The sequence below is a fragment of the Garra rufa genome, chromosome 1, assembly GCF_049309525.1.
Source record: "Garra rufa chromosome 1, GarRuf1.0, whole genome shotgun sequence".
NCBI classification, from domain to species: Eukaryota; Metazoa; Chordata; class Actinopteri; order Cypriniformes; family Cyprinidae; genus Garra; species Garra rufa.
Genome location: NC_133361.1, coordinates 27,604,123 through 27,623,274, shown reverse-complemented (window position 1 = coordinate 27,623,274; position 19,152 = coordinate 27,604,123). Strand labels below are relative to the sequence as shown.

At 34.5% G+C, this 19,152-nt stretch overlaps 3 protein-coding genes across 4 annotated transcripts in view; 2 read left to right on the top strand and 1 right to left on the bottom strand.

The window, feature by feature from the left end:
- Positions 1–8,364, top strand: part of kank2 (KN motif and ankyrin repeat domains 2) — a 33,169-nt gene extending 24,805 nt beyond the window's left edge. For both annotated transcript variants that reach the window (XM_073838367.1, XM_073838374.1), the window contains exons 8-13: positions 50–137; positions 2,624–2,843; positions 3,806–3,948; positions 4,032–4,232; positions 6,485–6,583; positions 6,711–8,364. In XM_073838367.1, the coding sequence (XP_073694468.1) occupies positions 50–137; positions 2,624–2,843; positions 3,806–3,948; positions 4,032–4,232; positions 6,485–6,583; positions 6,711–6,770 (811 nt within the window). In that variant the 3' untranslated portion in view covers positions 6,771–8,364. The remainder of the gene's footprint in view (positions 1–49; positions 138–2,623; positions 2,844–3,805; positions 3,949–4,031; positions 4,233–6,484; positions 6,584–6,710) is intronic.
- Positions 8,365–12,608: 4,244 nt separating this feature from the next.
- Positions 12,609–13,242, top strand: hbae3 (hemoglobin alpha embryonic-3). The gene is made up of 3 exons (XM_073836533.1): positions 12,609–12,714; positions 12,802–13,009; positions 13,106–13,242. Exons 1-3 carry the CDS (start codon positions 12,620–12,622, stop codon positions 13,232–13,234), a joined length of 432 nt encoding a protein of 143 aa, XP_073692634.1. The 5' UTR covers positions 12,609–12,619; the 3' UTR covers positions 13,235–13,242.
- Positions 13,243–15,868: 2,626 nt separating this feature from the next.
- On the bottom strand, positions 15,869–17,624 carry LOC141329999 (hemoglobin subunit beta-1-like). The gene is made up of 3 exons (XM_073835531.1): positions 17,533–17,624; positions 17,236–17,458; positions 15,869–15,997 (listed from the first exon to the last, which is right to left on the bottom strand). The coding sequence occupies exons 1-3, from the start codon at positions 17,622–17,624 to the stop codon at positions 15,869–15,871; spliced, it is 444 nt and encodes a 147-aa protein (XP_073691632.1).
- Between the last annotated feature and the right edge of the window lie 1,528 nt (positions 17,625–19,152).

Genomic DNA, 19,152 nt, shown 5'->3' with positions numbered 1-19,152 from the left:
TAAATTGGCTGTAAATGCTGAGTGACGAGTTTTTTCTCTGTCTTTTCAGACTGGAATTGAGTGGCAGTCTCATGGCAGCTCTCCACACCTTGCAGAAGGCGCTCAGTGAACCAAATGCATTTAGCCAACAAAATGCAGTATGTTCATCAGTTGTTCTCATGTTTAAAAGTGATAGATAGCATAGTTCATAACTTCAAAATATATTTAAAGGGAACCCTGGGTATTAAGACTTGTATGGCTTAATATAACATCAATGATGTCTCTTACTGAAATACAGAAAACTCATTGAAGGTTGCACTTGGTGAACTACTGGTGCTACCTGTTGCTATTTTTACTGCAACACAACTCAGAAAATGAAATACTGATACAATGCCATATGGTGCCGGTTTTAGTTGTAATTTTCAGTTGAAGGGCAACGAGAGAAGCCTTCACTGCTTTCCTAGCGATAAGAAGAAATTAAAAGAATGGGAAGATGCCTGTGGACCTATAAAACTTTCTAAAGACCTGCATCTTTGTTCTCTCCACTTTAGCCCTGATGCCTTTGAGGCTTTTAGTCGACCACAGCTACTGAAAGAGCTTACAAACGGCAGAGACAAGAAACGCTAGATGGCATTCTGTCAGGATGTCGACACTTGTCATGAGCCACTGAAGGAGTTTCTTAGCATGGATTTTACTCGTTATCCAGGGGCATTTAAACTCCTTGTGGGGAAAAATCGATGGTTTTAAGTCTATGGTTATATCTATTGCCACCTATAAGCTCTTTCAGTAGCTGTGGTCATCATATCAGTATTTTATTTTCCAAGTTGTGTTGCGGTAAAAATAGCAATTGGTTGCAGCATTAGCTCAACCAGTGCAACAATTTCACATCATTGAAATAATGGCACCCCCCATAGTCCAAAATATGTATAAAACAATGTGGATTTTTTTAAATAACATAAAATGTAAAATTCCAAGTATGGGTCACATGTCCTTTCCTTTAAATTTTTCTCGGGTTTCCACTACATATTTCAGTAAAAAACATTATTCATGTTATATTAAGCCATACAAGTCTTAATACCAAGGTTGTTTTAAAAGTGAAGTATGTAATTATTTTGCTTAGAAAAGTAGTAGGTACTTTCATAGGAGCCTATGAGTTACGTAATGCGGAAAAAAAACCGACAGCCAGTCATAAAAATGGAATTTACAGTATAACATGAAATGTCATGGCTGTACACTTAATGAAGTCACAATCTGTATTAGTATCGAACTAGGCCTTCACAACAACTTGTTAAAATAAGAGTTTGGTTTAACTTGAAATTGTGACAGGAGTATATTGCTATTGTACAGCAGAATGTACTTCTTAAAGTAATAATAATAATAATTTTTGCAAGAATTACAACTTTCCTGTATTTTGACATTAAACCTCTGTCTTGCAGCACTTTGTTTGCCAAAAAAGGAATTGTTACATTCTCATTTAATTATATTTTAAAAGTTTAATTTAATATTAATAGTAATGTTTTATGCCTTCATTGTATTAAATTATAAATCTAGAACAGTTAAAACAGACAACACAGATTTCTGAATTTAACAGGACCCTATTATTGTAAAAAAAAAAAAAAAAAATCATCAATTATTAAACTGCTAAAGTTTTAATAATTAAATTAATTAAAAATGCTTTTTGATTATTAAAATTTCATTAAACCAAAGCACAAAAGAATTTTGGGAAAAATAAGATGGAGTTTCATAGGGCCGTAGTATTTGCAGTATCTTTGATTGCAGCAGCCATTTCCTTTGTTACACTGATGCATTTTAAATATTAATATAGAAAAATTAGGCAAGCATTACTATTATTATTGCTCATTTTACTACATTACCCATCTAAAACATTGCCGTATAACTCATACAGCACTATTTGTGCCTCAGGCATGAATAATACCTCAAATTATTAAATGGATAGTTCAACCATAAATGAAAATTCTGTCATTAAATACTCACCCTCATGTCATTTCAAACATGTAAGCCATTTGTTCATCTTCAGAACACAATTCAAGATATTTTTGATGAAATACAGCAACGCAACTGACACATTTAAGACCCAGAAAGGTAGTAAGGACATCGTTAAAATAGTCCTGACATCAGTGGGTCAACCTTAATTTTATGAAGATACAAGAATAATTTGTGTGTGCAAAGAAAACAATTTCTTCTTTGTGGTGGTACATCAGCATCATGGTAATCTTGTGAACGCACTAGAAATTGTTGAATAAATTTGTTATTTTTGTTTTCCTTGTGCACAAAAAGTATTCTTATAACTTCATCACATTACAGCCGAACCATTGATGTCACATGGACTATTTTACTACCTTTCTGGGCCTTGAACATGTCAGTTGCATTACTGTCTATGCAGGGTCAGAAAGCTCTTGGATTTCATCAAATATATCTTAATTTGTGTTCTGAAGATGAATAAAGATCTTACAGGTTTGAAACGACATGAGGGTGAGTAATTAATGACAGAATTTTTGACTGAACTATAAGTTTCTAATCAGAATTACAATTTTATATGGAATATGGAAAACTTGAATTAGAAATATATAGAAATAATATAAACATGGAGGTAAAAGCTTGTTTTGTCATCTTGTGTTCACAGAGGACAGCCTACACCACGGTTCTGCAGGAGTGGCTCAGAGTGTCCTGTCATAAAGCTGCAGACACCGCAGTAGTCAAAGCGTACATGGACACCTTTGCCTCCATTTCCCCACAGCTACTGGAGTTTGTCATCAACATGGCTGATGGCAATGGAAATACAGCTCTGCACTACACTGTCTCTCACTCCAACTTCCCTGTAGTCAAACTACTGCTGGATACTGGTGAGAGACACTCTTCACATCTCACTGCTGACACACTATTTTCGTAGGTGCTGTCAAACAGCCTGACAGGAACATGCACATGCTTTGACACATTATTCCATGCCTCTCCCTTAAAATTGCAAAAGGGAATAGTAGAGAAAGGGGAAATTAGTAGAATTCAGTACATTAAAGTGTGTCAATAAAATGTCATTATTAATGTTTTAAATGTAATGTTTAAGGCTGTTTAATATTTAAGGTTGGTTTAAGGATTTTTCAGTGTTTTTAAATAAGCTGCTCGCTAAGGCTACAGTTATTTGATTAAAAATTACAGTAATATTGTAAAATATTATTACAATTGCAATACATTTAATGAATATATAAAATAAATAATTTATTTCTGTGATGCAAAGGTGAATCTTCAGTCCCTGCTGAAAAAAAAAACAGCTAAAACCAGCCTAGGCCGGTTGGCTGGTCTTAGCTGGTTTTAGCTGGAAGTAGCTGGTTTTAGCTGGTGGTTTCCCAGCCTGACCAGCCAAGACTAGCCTGGAAAATGGCCAAAACCCCTCTAAAACCAGCCTGCTGACCAGCTAAAACCAGCCAACCATTTTTTTTTTTTCACATGATTCTTCAGAAATCATTCTAATATGCTGATTTGCTGTTCATGAAACATTTATTTTTTTTATCAATGTTGAAAACTGTATTTTTGTAGAAAGCATTATACATTTTTTTTCAGGATTCTTTGATAAATATAAAGTTCAAAAGGAAAGCATTAAGTTGAAATATAAATATTTTAATGTCTTTACTGTCGTTTTTGTTCAATTTAATGCACCTCTGCTGAGTATTCATCCCTTTGAAAAACCGTACTAACCCCACACCTTTGAACAGTAGTGTATTTGTGGCCAAAAACATGTCAGCACGTTTTATTTAGCACGTGACAGAGCTATATCTGTACCTCATATTTATCAGCTGTCCTTGTTGTGTAGGTCTCTGTAATGCTGACAAGCAGAACAAGGCTGGTTACACAGCTATCATGTTGACGGCTCTGGCTGCCTTCAACTCTGACAGTGACCTTCAAACCGTCCTACAGCTGCTCCGCACTGGCGACGTCAATGCCAAAGCCAGCCAGGTGCGCCCTCTTCTGGTCCCTCAGCGTATTTCAGCATGTGTCAGTCGTTGTATTATACTGATAAATGTGTCTGTGTGTTGTAGGCAGGGCAGACGGCACTGATGCTGGCGGTCAGTCATGGCAGAGGGGACATGGTGAAAGCTCTGCTGTCCTGTGGAGCTCAGGTGAACCTGCGTGATGATGACGGCTCCACGGCGCTCATGTGTGCCTGTGAGCACGGACACGTGGACATTGTGCGCCAACTGCTGTCTGTGCCAGGCTGTGATGCCACGCTCACCGATAATGTGATTATCTCTGTTTATCAAGCATGATTCCATCATATTTATTTCCACCTTTATCTGTTAAATTCTGTCTTTGTAATTATTTTCTCACCCCATGTCCTTCCAAACCTGTATGCATTTTCATTTCTTCTGTGGATCAGATATTTTGAAGAATGTTGGCCGCCAAACAGTTTTGGGTCCCACTGACTTTCATTATGTGGACAAAGGAAAAATACTATGCAAGTCAATGGGAACAAAAACTGTTTTGTTACTCACATTCTTCAAAATGCTTTCTTTTGTGTTCCAAAAATAGAAAAAGCCAAACATGTTTGGAATGACATGAGGGTGAGTAAATCATGACGGAATTTTCAGTTTTAGGTGAATTGTCCCTTTATGCCGCATAATTCTATAATTCTCGATTATTATTTCTTAGGAAAAAAATTTACTATGAAGCAGTTTTGGTAAAATATTGTTTATATGATAAACTTTAATCTTCAACACAGTTGAGGTCAAAAGTTTACATACACCTTAGCAGAATCTGCAAAATCCACAGCTCTTTTTTTTGCTTAGTGAGTGTCTTGTTTGTCCAGAACAGTTAAACTGCCTGCTGTTCTTCAGAAAAATCCTTCATATCCCACAAATCCTTTGGTTTTTCAGCTTTTTTTTTTTTTTTTCATTTTGTTTGAGGTTTAAACACTCACTGATGCTTCAGAAGAAAACACAATGCATTAAGAAATTTTTAACAGAACGAATATGTGTACATTTTTCCTATTTTGCCTTATTTTGTCTTTTATTTTTTTGATCAGGGTAATTCAGGGTAAATGTAACTTATTTTGTCTTCTGGAAAACACGTAAGTGTGTTCTGTAGCTTCTGAAGGGCAATACTAAATGAAAAAAAAAAAAGATATTTAGGCAAAATAAGAAAAATGTACACATCTTCATTCTGTTCAAAAGTTTACACCCCTGACTCTTAATGCATCGTTTTTCCTACTGAAGCATCAGTGAGCATTTAAACCTTCTTTAATATTTGCACATTAGTCCCTCAGTAGTTCTCAGTGTGAAAAGATGGAAAACCAAAGAATTTGTGTGACCTGAAGGACTTTTCTGAAGAACAGCGGGCAGTTTAACTGTCCAGTACAAACAAGGGACTCACAAACAACTATCACTAAACAAAAAACACAGCTGTTGATCATTCAGGTAACAACACAGTATTAAGAATCAAGTGTATGTAAACTTTTAAACAGGGTCATTTTGATAAATTCATCTATTATTTTTTCTTGTGGACTATATGTTAACGTCTTTTATGTGAAATTTCTTATTCAGGTCAGTACTAAATAAAAAACAACAACATGCATTTTGTATGATCCCTCTTATTTTGGTAAAAATAATTAACATTTAACAGATTCTCCAAGATGTATGTAAACTTTTGACCTTAACTGTATCACATTTTTAGATTTTTTCATTCTACCCCTGCAGACCCTCATGCCTGTCAAAGTCAAAACCCTTTTTAAAATCTAATTTAAATTTGATAATTAGATTTTTTTCAATGCAGACTGTAAACTGTAAGGTTTTAGGTACAACCCCTGCGAAACTTAAATGATTAGTTCACTTCCAGAATAAAAAATTCCTGATACTTTACTCCACCCCTATGTCATCCAAGATGTTCATGTCTTTCCTTCTTCAGTCAAAAAAAAAGAAGAAGGTTTTTGAGAAAAACATTCCAAGATTGTTCTCCATATAGTGGACTTCAATGGGAATTAACGGGTTGAAGGTCCAAATTTCCAGTTTCATTGCACCTTCAAAGATCCTAACTGAGGAATAAGGATCTTATCTAGGGAAACGACCGATATTTAAAAAAACAACAACACACATTTATATACTTTTTAACCACAAATGCTCACCTTGCACTAGCTCAACTTCATGGATTACGTAGTCACATTGGAAAGGTCACCCGTGACGTAGACAGAAGTGCCAACCCAGTGTTTACAAAGCAAACGCGCAAAGAAAGTCAAATGCTCTTTACGAAAAAAGATAAAACAATGATGTTGGAGGAGAAAATGTATTTTTTGCCCTACCTTACCTTTTTAAACTAAACTATACAGATGAAAAACTAACCATACAAGACCTTTCCAACATGATTAGGTAATGCTTGAGCTTTTTTATTCTGGAACTGGACTAATCCTATTGTGGACACTCACCTTTGTCAATAGCCCATACATTTAGCTTTACAAAAATGTTTATTCTGGTTTGTGACATCTTCTCTTGCTGTTTTTCAGGACGGCAGCACAGCTCTCTCCATAGCACTGGAGGCCAGTCAGAATGACATTGCCGTGCTTCTGTATGCGCACCTCAATTTTGCCAAGCCGCCTTCCCCTGTGAGTTTGTTTGCTCTGTTATCACTTAATCGCCAAAGTTAACAAATATCACAATAACAGCTATTACATCCAGCATTCTGTTAATCTACCTTGTGAGTTGAACCACAAAGTTTCTCCTTCTCAACAGGTGTCACCAAAGTCCCCAATGCTGGGATCTTCTCCTCCCTCCTCCTCTGAGCTGAAGTAAATGGATGTCATGAAACTGATGTCGCCTCTTCCAGCAAACCACCCTTGTCCATTCCACTGTCTGCGTGTGTGTGTGTGTGTGTGTGTGTGTGTGTGTGAGTTTGTGTGTGTTTGTGTACGTGTGTACAGTATGTGTACCCACAAGTTAGCATGTACAACGTTTAGAGATATAAAAAATTGTGCACTCTTAAAAGAAATAGCACTTGACACCGTTGGTCCTTATATGTTGGTTTCTGTTCCTTTTGTAGCGTTTTCCATTTAAATGGATGAGATTCAAATAAGAATAACAACAAGCGTGTAATAGCAATATCATTCATCTAGCGGTCCGTTATTACCACTCAGTTCATATAAGTGCATTTGCTTTTAACAATCCAGCAATATTTAGCATTCAAATCATCCAGTTATACTCATACAGCAACTGATTACATTTATAAGAGCGTGAGAACAACTAAAAAAACATGTATTTTAATCAAGTGTCCTTTTTACTATTCTCAGTCAGAAAAACACATTCTGAGTTTTCACACCAGCTGTTTTCAGAACGTTTGATAGCCTTTACATAGTGATTTTCAACAATATATTTGATTATACAGTGCCACAACGGGAAACATGCTCCAGCCACTTCTCTAGGAGATTTTTAATGCTGTCTTTTACAGGTAATACACCTCTAATAACATTTTAGCATTTTTACTGAATGAATTCACATTGTGAGACGTCATCCTGCTTTAGATAGTGTTTATATTCAATTTGTGGGCTTGTGTGAATCATTCGGCTGTACAGGTTGTTTTTAAGCATTGCCACCATAGTTTTTTCACAGCCGGTGCAGTATTACGGTCTCTTGAGATTGTACTTTGTGTACTCTGATTTGAGGAGGACTGCATGGTTTTGTTATTTCGTTAATGTATTGAAGGTTTATTGAACAAGGGCTCTCCAAAGAAAATATAGATGAGCATAAAATGGCTTTTCCAGAGCTGATACTTTTTTTTTTTATTCTTTGCCAGTTGCAATCATACTTAGCCGGTGAAGGAAATATGAAGGTACTTAAGTTTCTTGTTGGATTATATAAGTCATATGCGCATATTGGTACTGGCATGTGTTCACTGAGCACAGATTGATTTAGTTTCTCTTTGCTCAGTCGCTGGTGGTTTTAGGCTCCAGAATGTGGAGGAAAGGCTCGGTATTGTCTGTGACGAATGTAAAATGTTTTCCAAAATGAAAATAATATATATCATCTCCAAAGTTTTAGTGCAAAGACTATAGAATTTGTTTTGTTTTTTTTAGCTTTTTTAAACCACACAAGATTAGCATTTTAAATGGAAGAGCTTTGTTTATCGATTTTTTTGTTTACCCACTTTGTACACATGCTTTCTTATAACTAGTTTAGTACCTACTTAGTTTTATACTCTTTTGTATTTGTTTTATTTAACACTCTTTGAATATCTTTAAATTTGTAATATCTGTTCACAGCTTTGTATATCTTTTGGCACATTTGCCGGCCATGGACCTTTATGTAAAGTGCTCACATTTAAATTTGTCTGTTTGTTTGTTTGTTTGTTTCCCTCGTTTTTGGAAAATAAATTTAGATAGAAGGAAATGGAGTGGAATGGAGTATTTATTGAATGCGTATACGCGTTAATGACTTGCAGGACAATGCAACCATTTTGAAAAAAGAAATATGTCCGATGTTCAGACTTTCTTTGTTTGTACGCCAGAGGGCGCAATAATACAACGATGAAGAAAACGTCTTTCAGTCCATCTGCGTAGATGTTGCAAAGACAGGTTTACTTAAGCATGTTCTGTGTATATAAATATAATATTTGTTAATTGTAACTAATATGGTAACTGTTTCATTTTGTTCTGGTACCTGACATTTATGTTCAACCCAATGTAATTTAACTTTCTTTTACAAAATGGATCCTCTTTATCAAAAACACATTTAAAATCATAATAGGTTATAAGGGATTAAACGGGGTGACGGATTTTTATTTATTAAAATATTTGTAGTAACGAGCAGCTGTTTTGCTGTCAGAATACTATAAATGTAGTTTTAAAAAAAGCAGCGAGAGCAATGCTGGTTATTACACTAAATATTATAGTGTAATAGACTTTTGGTTAACTTTCACACGACATATTCAAATAGAAATGTGTTCTCGCTATGTTTATAATTGAAACTGTAAAGTAGCTAAATAAGAAAAAAGGATTAAAAAAAGAATCCCTATAGATAATCAAAACATGACAGATGCAATTTTGTCTATAGCTACTTTACCAGTCAACATTTTTTGAACAGTAAAATTTTTAAGTTTCCTCTGCTCACCAAGCCTGTATTTATTTGATCCAAAGTACAGCAAAGACAGGACATTTTTGAAATATTTTTACTATTTAAAATGACTCTTTTCTATTTGAATATATTTTAAAATGTAATTTCAAAGCTGATTTTCTAGCATCATTACTCCAGTCACAGGATCCTTCAGAAAACATTCTAATCTAAAAAAAAGAAAAAAAATTATTATTATTATTATTATTATTATTATTATTATTATTATTATTATTATTATGTTGATATTTATCTGAAATATGAACATTTTGTAACATTATAAATCTCTTTTTCATCACTTTGGATCAATTTATAGTGTCCTTGCTAAATAAAAGTATTTATAATAAAAAGCTTTTGACTGGTATAGTGAAAAATGTAACTTTTTATTTCAGATAAATGCTGGTCTTTGGACCTTTTTATTCATCAAAGAATCCTGTTAAATATTGCTAATAATCATAATAAAAAATGTTTCATGAACAGCAAATCAGCATATTAGAATTTTTTTTTTTTTTTTTTTTTTTTTTTTTTTTTTGAAGGATCATGTGACACTGAAGACTGGAGTAATTATGCTATAAATTCAGCTTTGAAATCACAGGAATAAATTACATTTTAAAATACATTCAAATATTAAAACAGTTATTTTAAATAGTAAAACTATTTCGGAATTGTACTGTTTTTGCTGTACTTTGGATCAAATAAATGTAGGCTTGGTGAGCAGAAGAGAGTTCTTTAAAAAAAACATGAAAAATCTTACTGTTCATAAACGTTTGACTGGTATACAATATCAATGTATTTATTCCACCGTCCAATGAAAGAATTATGAACGTGCTTTGCAAGAGCAAAATGTGCAACCTAATACTGTAACATACCAAAAGGCGTGCAGTTATTTATTCATTCATTCTTCTTCTTACTATTATTTTTTTAATCTGAAGAAATTTTAATTTGGTTTTATCAAAGTACAAGTAGACTACAGATGCATATGCCTACAGACATACATAATATAATGACAGCTAAATTTGCCTATATAATTATGTAATGCTTATATAATATAGCCACATACATAACATCATCCATGCATGATAAGATATGTGTCTTTTTCACGCCTTCAGCACATGCTTCTGAGTTACATCATTCATCGTGAAACATCTTGCATTCTCAGAATGCATCTTGCAGCATGCTTCAGCAAAAAAAAAAGCCGGAAGATCTCTATCCCTGAGCAAATTCGTTGTAATCGCCATCAGTGCCAAACATGGGCGGACCTACTTCTGAATTTACTGATAAATTGTGTTCATGTTTCCAGAAGATAAGACTTGAAATCCACCCATTCTCTATAGCAATATTAGCTTGTTCAAATATTAATGCCTGTGGGTTTTATCACTCCCATACAGTTTGAAGAAATCTTTAATTAAATGTCAATATTGGCAACTTGGACACAAATCACAGCGCCAATCAGAAAATAAGTCATTTATCGTCATTTACCCCAAAATCCCAAAGCCCCTCTTTATGGCTCGAAACATGATTCAAGCAAAGTATGTTGTCGCTGTTTCTTAATTTTATGAATAGCTTGTGTGCTTGTGTGTGTTGTCTTTAAGACCGCCTGTACAAAACATGAATGAATGCAAAGAAAGGCTACATTTTCATTTGTTCATTCTTTCATTTAATAATTTGTTTGTTTGTTTGTTTAATTTATATGATATTTGATTGTTACATTATCCATCGTACATAATTCATGTACATTCCAGACTATACTTGTGGTAAAACGGTGGTGTAATATTTTAGATACTATCGGAAGCGGTTTAGATTACATGGAGGGAATTTTCAACAACAACAAATGAAGAGAAATCAAGGTAAATATTGCTTGATCAGTTCATATATTTATTCTACGTCTTTTCCACCACATGCTGTACCTTCAAGGGTGTTATTAAAAAGCTAAAAATTTCAAGTTTATTTTAAATAAATAAGAGTATTTTACATACACGAAATGCTAAGTATTAATTCAAAGCTAATCAGTGAAGCTATCTTCCATTTTTTCACAAAAAAATGTCATTTCCACCACATTGCCCTTTGTGGTGAAAATGTGGTGTAATATTTTAGATACTATCGGAAACGCTTAAGATTAGGGAATACATTCACAATTAGAGTTTTCCCTCAGTAAACTCCTAATTTGCTGTTTATTGATAGTAAGGTAGTAGCCTATGTTTGGGTATTTGGTAGGGTTAAAGGATCTAGAACATGGTCATGCAGAATTAGACATTAAAATGTGCTAATCAGTGTTGGGGAAAGTTACTTTTAAAGTAATGCATTACAATCTTGCTTTACTTCCTAAAAAACTAACTAATTACGTTACTTAGTTTTTTTATGGAAAGTAACGCATTAAGTTACTTTTGCGTTGGGGCTACTTTTTACAATTTGGCTTGCTTGCTTGTTTTTAATATAAAAAGTTATATTTTCAGCAAATGTCAAAGCCCTTTCACACCAAAAAGTGAAATTAATAAAGAAAAGTTCACGTCTATACAGAAGAACGCAGGGGAAGAAGGTTCAACACTCTTCAGCAATAAAAAATGAAGCACAAAAGTTAGTTTATCTAAAGTAATTTTTTAATTCATTTTGATGAATACTGAATTCAGTTTTTTTTTTTTTTTTGGAAGTGAGATGAATTAGTGCATGTTTACATTTAGTCTAGAACTACAGTGCATCATGTTCACACAGGGCACACAACCCCTCTGGGGGGAGGGGGAGTAACTGGCCTTACTTATTTGTAAAAGTAACTCAGATATTTCTTATAAATTAAAAAGCAATGCGTTACTTAAAAATGTAATCTAATTACGTAACTAGCGTTATTTGTAATGCCTTACTCCCAAAACTGGTGGTCATAAACAGGCAATATGTAAGTGATACGCAAACCACTGATTAATAGTGAATAGTGTTTCCTAAATCTAAAGTAGTAACGTAATGTTTTTTGGCATATTGATTACCTTTTGTATAACCACAGTTTTACTACAAATACCACGATTAAACCATGGTTAGTGCAAACTATGGTAAACTTGGTAAATATATGCGTTTACCATGGTTTAACTATAATAACCATGTTTTTTGGTTTTATTTGTAATGAAACTGTTATTGTAATATATGTCTTAAACATTTGGATTTTAATTTTGAAAATAATACTAGCTCAAGAACCTCTAGAAGTGAAATAACTTAAAATATGTTTTATGTACCACCAAAATGGACAATGTCACAAACAATTAAAAATCAAGCCTTCTGTTCACCTGTAGGAATCAAACAATGTGTTTTTTTAATGAACGCCTTGCGGGATCTAAAATGGCCACTGTTTAAAAATAGACACATGAAGTTTGTTTCACCCTTAAACAGCAGTTTTGCTTATCAAGATTCAAGAAATTTCCGCCCGGTGGAAATGGGAGGTGGAGTCAAAATCGTTGTTTCAAAACAATGACCTGCTCTCCTTTAAAAAGGCCTGCCAAGAAACCACAGCTACGTTGGTTTCTTTGGCAGCCTGTCCAACAACTGATCTAGTCACCATGAGTCTTTCTGCAAAGGACAAGTTGGCGGTGAAGACCTTCTTCGACAAGGTTGCCCCTAAGATGGAGGACATTGGCAGTCAGGCTCTGGCTAGGTAATTCGAACCGCAGTTTCTACATAAATGAACGGACATGTATAACATAGGCTGCTATTACATCTCTTTTGTTTTGAATCGTTTCAGGACTCTGTTTGTGTACCCTCAGACGAAGACCTACTTTGCCCACTGGTCAGACCTCAGCCCCAGCTCACCTCAGGTGAAAAAACATGGGCTGACCATAATGAAGGGCGTCCTTAGCGCCATCGAGCTGATGGATGATCTCAAAGGGGGTCTGCTCACCCTCAGCGAGCTTCACGCCTACATGCTTCGCCTGGACCCCGCTAACTTCAAGGTACTTTAACGTTTTGCTGAAAACATTTTTCTTTCTGAGGAAATCATTTGAATTAAATACTCTCTATATTAACAACCGATTTTTTTTTTTCGTCAGATCATCAATCACAATCTCCTCGTTGTGCTCTCAATGATGTTTCCTGACGACTTCACTGCTGAGGTGCATGTTTCTGTGGACAAATTCCTCGCTCAGGTCTGCCTGGCCCTGTCCGAGAAGTACCGCTAAAGTCGAGCCTGTATTCATCTCTGACGCGACACTGTATTCGCCTTAATGAGAATGAAAATAATAAAAATGAATTGTATGAATCAAGCTGTATCTTTTGTTTCTTTTTATTTGTACACACAAAAACAGACTACAGATCTGATAAGTGGGAAGGGCTAGTACTTGCCAAATTTAGCTACTTGGTACCATAACAAATAAAAATGAATCGACCCAACGAGTTTACTCGTATATTCGAATGAATGAATGAAACCAATCAATAAACAAAGACAAAATAAAAAAACACAAAAACAAAATAAAATACAAACATACATAACCCAATATTTATGAGTAATATAAACTTATTTCGTCTAAACCTTTATAAAATGGTTAACACAACCACTGGTTTATATAGCCTAATAACTTTTTTTTTATTTTCGATTACGGTTTAATATGTATATGCTTACATTTAAGGTCACTCAACAGACATTTTAGAATTTAAAAATGTTGCGCTGGAGCCGGACTCGTGTTCGACTGGGGAACTGCAAACCTCATATATGTGACCCTGGACCACTAAACCAGTCATAAGGGTCAATATTTTGAAATTGAGATTTATACATCATCTGAAAGCTGAATAAATAAACTTTGTTCGGATAGGACATTATTTGGCCGAGATGCAACTATTTGAACATCTGGAATCTGAGGGTGTAAAAAAATCTAAATATTGAGAACATCGCCTTTAAAGTTGTTCTTACAGATGCATTATACTAATAAAAAATTAAGTTTTGATATATTTACGGTAGAAAATAAAATATCTTCATGGAACATGATCTTTACGTAATATCCTAATGGTTTTTGGCATAAAAAATCGACAATTTTGACCCATACAATGTATTTTTGACTATTGCTACAAATATACCCGTGCTACTTAAGACTGGTTTTGTGGTCCAGGGTCATATATGTAATTAGGTAGGTTAGTTATAAACAGAATATCTTCACATTGATTATTCGGCATCTCAAACTTGAGGATTCAACAAACGTTACTGTTTCAAAAGTTAGTTGTGTTTTATTAATAAGTCTGTAAATACTGCCAGAATTTTTTTTAAGAGACAACTTCTTCACAAATGCATGCTGAAAGCATACTAATACTGGAATGTACAAATTATAGTTTGTTTCTCCTTACTTTTGGCCAGTTGCCATTCATTTAGAGTCGATTGAAAAATGTGAGATGTTTTTCCATTCGCTTGGGAAATCAGCATATAGTTATTTAAGTTATTATTTATTTGAGTAGCCTATTTGTTTTCACGACAAAACACTGATATAAGACCGCTCAAAACTTGCTTAAAGGTAGAATATGTTGTATATATGTACACTTTATGTTTTGTTTGTTACACCTTCACGAGTAGGAATCAAAAAATGGCCTACTTACTAAATTCCTTGGAGGGCCCTCTGTCATTATTCTTTCTCTAAAGAATTAGAACATTTTAAGTCTTATTATTCAATTTATTTATTTTTTTGTAATTCTAATGCGAACTACCACACGGACCCTGCATTAACCCTTACAGACCAAAGTCATTCAGTTTTTCATCAGTGTTTTGATTTGTTCTTTAAATAGCAAACAGTTATGAATTGTTTATAGTAGGGTATTACAATTTAAAAGTTGTGTGTGCATTACAGGTATACAACGAAGCATACAATACACACAGTGAAGTACTCACAAACGATAAATAAACGTGTAACTTTTGAGTCGAGACCTTATCATTATGACGTCGTGTTGCCTTTTTAGTACTCAGGAAGGGTGGGGAAAATAAGATATACAGGGTACTGCGACAAAACTGCAAGAGATTTAAGCTTTCTTATCTGGTTGACCATTCATAATGCCTGACATAGCACCTCTCTGCATCAGCCACTGCATTTCAACTGCGCTCAAAATGGACATTTCTGGAACCGACCATCTGTCACAATATTGTCTCCGAAAAGCAGGTAAACATCAGGTAAGATGTTTGATTGCTTGTTTTGATTTGTTACATGTGATTATACGAGCACAGCGCATTAATGACGCTTATTTATTTACTTATTAATTTATTTCTTATTTACTTATTCATTAAAATATCCACGAAATATCAAAACCTGCGTTTGCTTTTCTTTGCAGAAAATATGTTTAATGATTGAGTCTGATTTACATAAATATGCTCAATCTGTTTAGCTTAATGAAAATACAAAAAAATGCGGGTTTACGTCTAGCTCTTTACAATACATCAGTATTTTTAAGCTTTAAGCCATTTTTTGGTTACGTTTATTATTATGGCAGCTAAGACTGCCTGTGATAGAGGATCGGACAGGTTGTGTGTGGCGCTGTCCAGTGCTGAAATAAGCAGATTGTTGCTTAATGGATCTCCCAAGTAAAATATTTCCCTTTGTAAGATGGCTTCCAACGCAAGTATTTTTTTCAACTTCCAATGCGTATAATCAATGATATGAACATACAACTAAGAATGAGGACAACAAAATTGCATGCGAATTTAGTGTATCTTTTTGTGCACATTGGCCTATGCATTAACCTCAAAAACAGAACAGCACTGATCAGAATTGTTTAGGGTTTTATTAATTGGAAGATGCATATACACAATTCTGTGCAGCTTTTCAGAACCAGATGTCCAGTTAATGGTACTGTTTTCCAAGTGCAGAGACTGCAACTGCCAGAAACTTCTGCCATGCTGCTTGGACGTCCGGAGTGAAGGCACGACCGAGCTGGGAAGCCACAACAATGGTCACGCAGTCACCGAGGAGCTTTGAGGAAAGAGGAAACGATAAGGTAATTAGAATTTCACATATATACTCTGAAAACGTTCTAAAAGAATGCAATATAAGAACCATTTGGGATTCCTAAAATAACCTTTGTGTGAACAGTTTTTAAAAGAGCTGTTCTTATAGTGTCAATTAATCTGAAAAATCTTTTCCACTATAAAGAACTTTTTGTGCAGTGGAAAGATTCCACTGGTGTTAAAGGTTCTTAAAAGAACAATACATGCCCATAAAGACTCTTTTTTGTGTTTTAATGGAAATCAATGTACTGTGATGCATGACTGAGTAGTATAAGCACTACTGCAAACTACAAAGTGTATACTGCATACTGCATTGTGTAGAATGCAATTCCAAACGATTTAAAGTGCAGAAAAAACAGTAACTTTTTAAATATTTCACTATCTAAAATAACTGTTTTTATTTGAATATGTTTTAAAATTGATTTTATTTCTGTGATTTCAAAGCTGAATTTTTAGCATCATTACTCCAGTCACATGCTAATATTCTGATTTGCTGCACAAAAACATTAATATTATGATGGCAAGACATGTAAGAAAAAATTCAGGTTTCTTTCATGAATATACATTTCAGAAAAACAGCATTTATCTGAAATAGAAATCTTTTGTAACATTATTAATGTCTTTATCATCACTTTTGATCAGTTGCATCCTTGCTAAATAAAAGTATTAATTTATATAATTTCTTTCCCAAGAAAAAAAAATACTGACTCAAAGCTTTTGAATGGTATACTGTATAATGTTACAAAAGCTTTATATTTAAAATAAATGCTGGTCTTTGGATCTTTCTATTCATCAAATAATGATGTAAAGCATGTACTTAACTGTTTTAAATATTGATAGTAATAATAATAAATAATAATAACAATACATGTTTCTTGAACAGCAAATCAGCGTATAAGAATGATTTCTGAAGGATCACGTAACACTGAAGGCCAAAGTAATGACGCTGAAAATTTAGCTTTGATCACAGGAATACATCACATTTTAGAATATATTCAAATAGAAAAAAAGTTATTTTAAAAAATAGAAATATTTCAACATTTTACTGTTTTTGCTGTGCTTTGTACCTCAAATAAATACAGACTTGGTAAGCAGAAGAGATTCTAAACAATACAATTCTTACTGTTCAAAAACTTTTGACTGGTAGTATTTAACCCCGCCTCCTTCCCATACTCAAATTCAAACTTAAAAGCGAAGACCCACCCTGAAGTTGTCCGGATCCACGTGAAGCTTCTCGGAGTGTAACACGCTCAGGGGCGCATAGGTGCTCTTGATATTATCCATGTTCTTGGCTGCTAGTGCGAGTCCGTTGATCACAACCTTGCCGTGAGCAGCCACTTTTTTGTTACCCATAATGGCTGCGGCGTCACTCAGCGACCCAAAGGAACCAAAGTAGCGCTGAGTCCATGGGTACACGATGAGACATCTATGGAGGAACACATGTAAATATAAAAGAAGCCAACTAATTTTATGTTAGGTTAACAGACTGGCCACACTCACCTTGCCAAAGCCTGGGCCCCAGTCGCATCCACATTGATTTTTTCCCACACGGCTTTGATTGCCTTGCGCTCAGCGTCAGTCCACTCCACCATGATCAGTTGATACTTTAATGCTGCGATAGCACTAATTACTAGATAGTTAGGTCGCGTTCATTTATATCGGTCACCCGCCCATATAATCATGTAATCCTGCAAAACATGTGTCATGAATTCTGTTCAAATGACGTTAATCCAATCTGAAAATTGGCTTTTCACTTAGTAGCCTACTTATCAGCGCCACAACACGAGTAGCTTTAATGAGCCAAAATGAACTTGGCCTGATGCAGGGCTGATATCTCGATATCAGTTTTCTGTACACAGTACACAGCGCGATGTTAGGCGGTTAGTATTCCGGAGATTTACCATCAAACATCTAATTTCGTATTTTCAAATGTGCCCGAAGACCTTGATTGATTATTTCAGGTGTGTTGATTAGGTTTAACACTAAACTTATTTAGCTGGAAAAAAAATCACAATACGACTTTTAGTGTATTACTAATCAACGTTTGTGACCATATGAAGAGTTTATTTGCAAAAACAGATAACTCCGTTTTCTTTCATTGTCAAAAATCATGTTTTTTATGATGTTATCATGTTTTTATTGTGTTAGTTAGCTGTATTTTTTTTTAGTTATGTTTACATAAAATAACCCAACTGCAGTTTTATTGAGATTAATTGGAATGCACAATGAGATGATTTTTGAAAATCGTTAAAAACGTTATCAAAAATCATGAAACTTTTGACATTTAAGGATAAAACAACGACCATTTGACAAATGGCATATAAACATCCGAGGTCAGTCATTTGAGGTCATCTGCGTAGCTCATGTTGAATTCATAAAATGACGACTCCAAATAGCTCTCTATAGCTATTTCTATCTTTGATTATGCGTTTCTAAACAATTACAGAATAAAAATATGCGTGAGGCTATATTAATGGTGTAAAAATATTCCAAAACTTTCACAAAGGGTTCACAAAAGTTTCCTTTTTATAATCGAGAATCGAGCTTATCGTACAAACAAGAGTATTATGCACTCCAAAAGGATGTTTTTGCAGTGATGCCATAGAAGAACCATTTTGGTTCCCCATAGAACCTTTACGTGAACAGTTCCTAAAACAACCATTTAAAGAACATTTTAGAAATCCAAAGGACCTTTTTTGGCTGCAAAAAACCTGTTCTGCATTCCACAGATGTTCGAGTTTTTTCACAGAACCGTTGATGCCATAAAGAACCTTATACGGACCGTACGCAAGAAAAAAGTTGTCACTGGGGCGCTACTCATAAGGTACAAAAGTTAAAAGGCACATCTTTGTACCTCTAAATAGTGCATGTTAGTACATTAAAGCCACTCTTAGTGCTTTAAAAGTGCATATTAGTTCCTAAAATGTATACATGTAAGTACCTTTTGAAAGGGTACGTCTTTAATGACAGTTTTTGTACTTTTCTGAGAGCTATTGCTTTGAAGGTTTACTTTTAGATATGCTGTTTTTTCCAAATATGTTCCCCTTACTGGGGTCTAGACACATAGTACAAAATTTGTACGACTTGCCCACCTTGTATACTTTCGAATTGGTCGTGAGA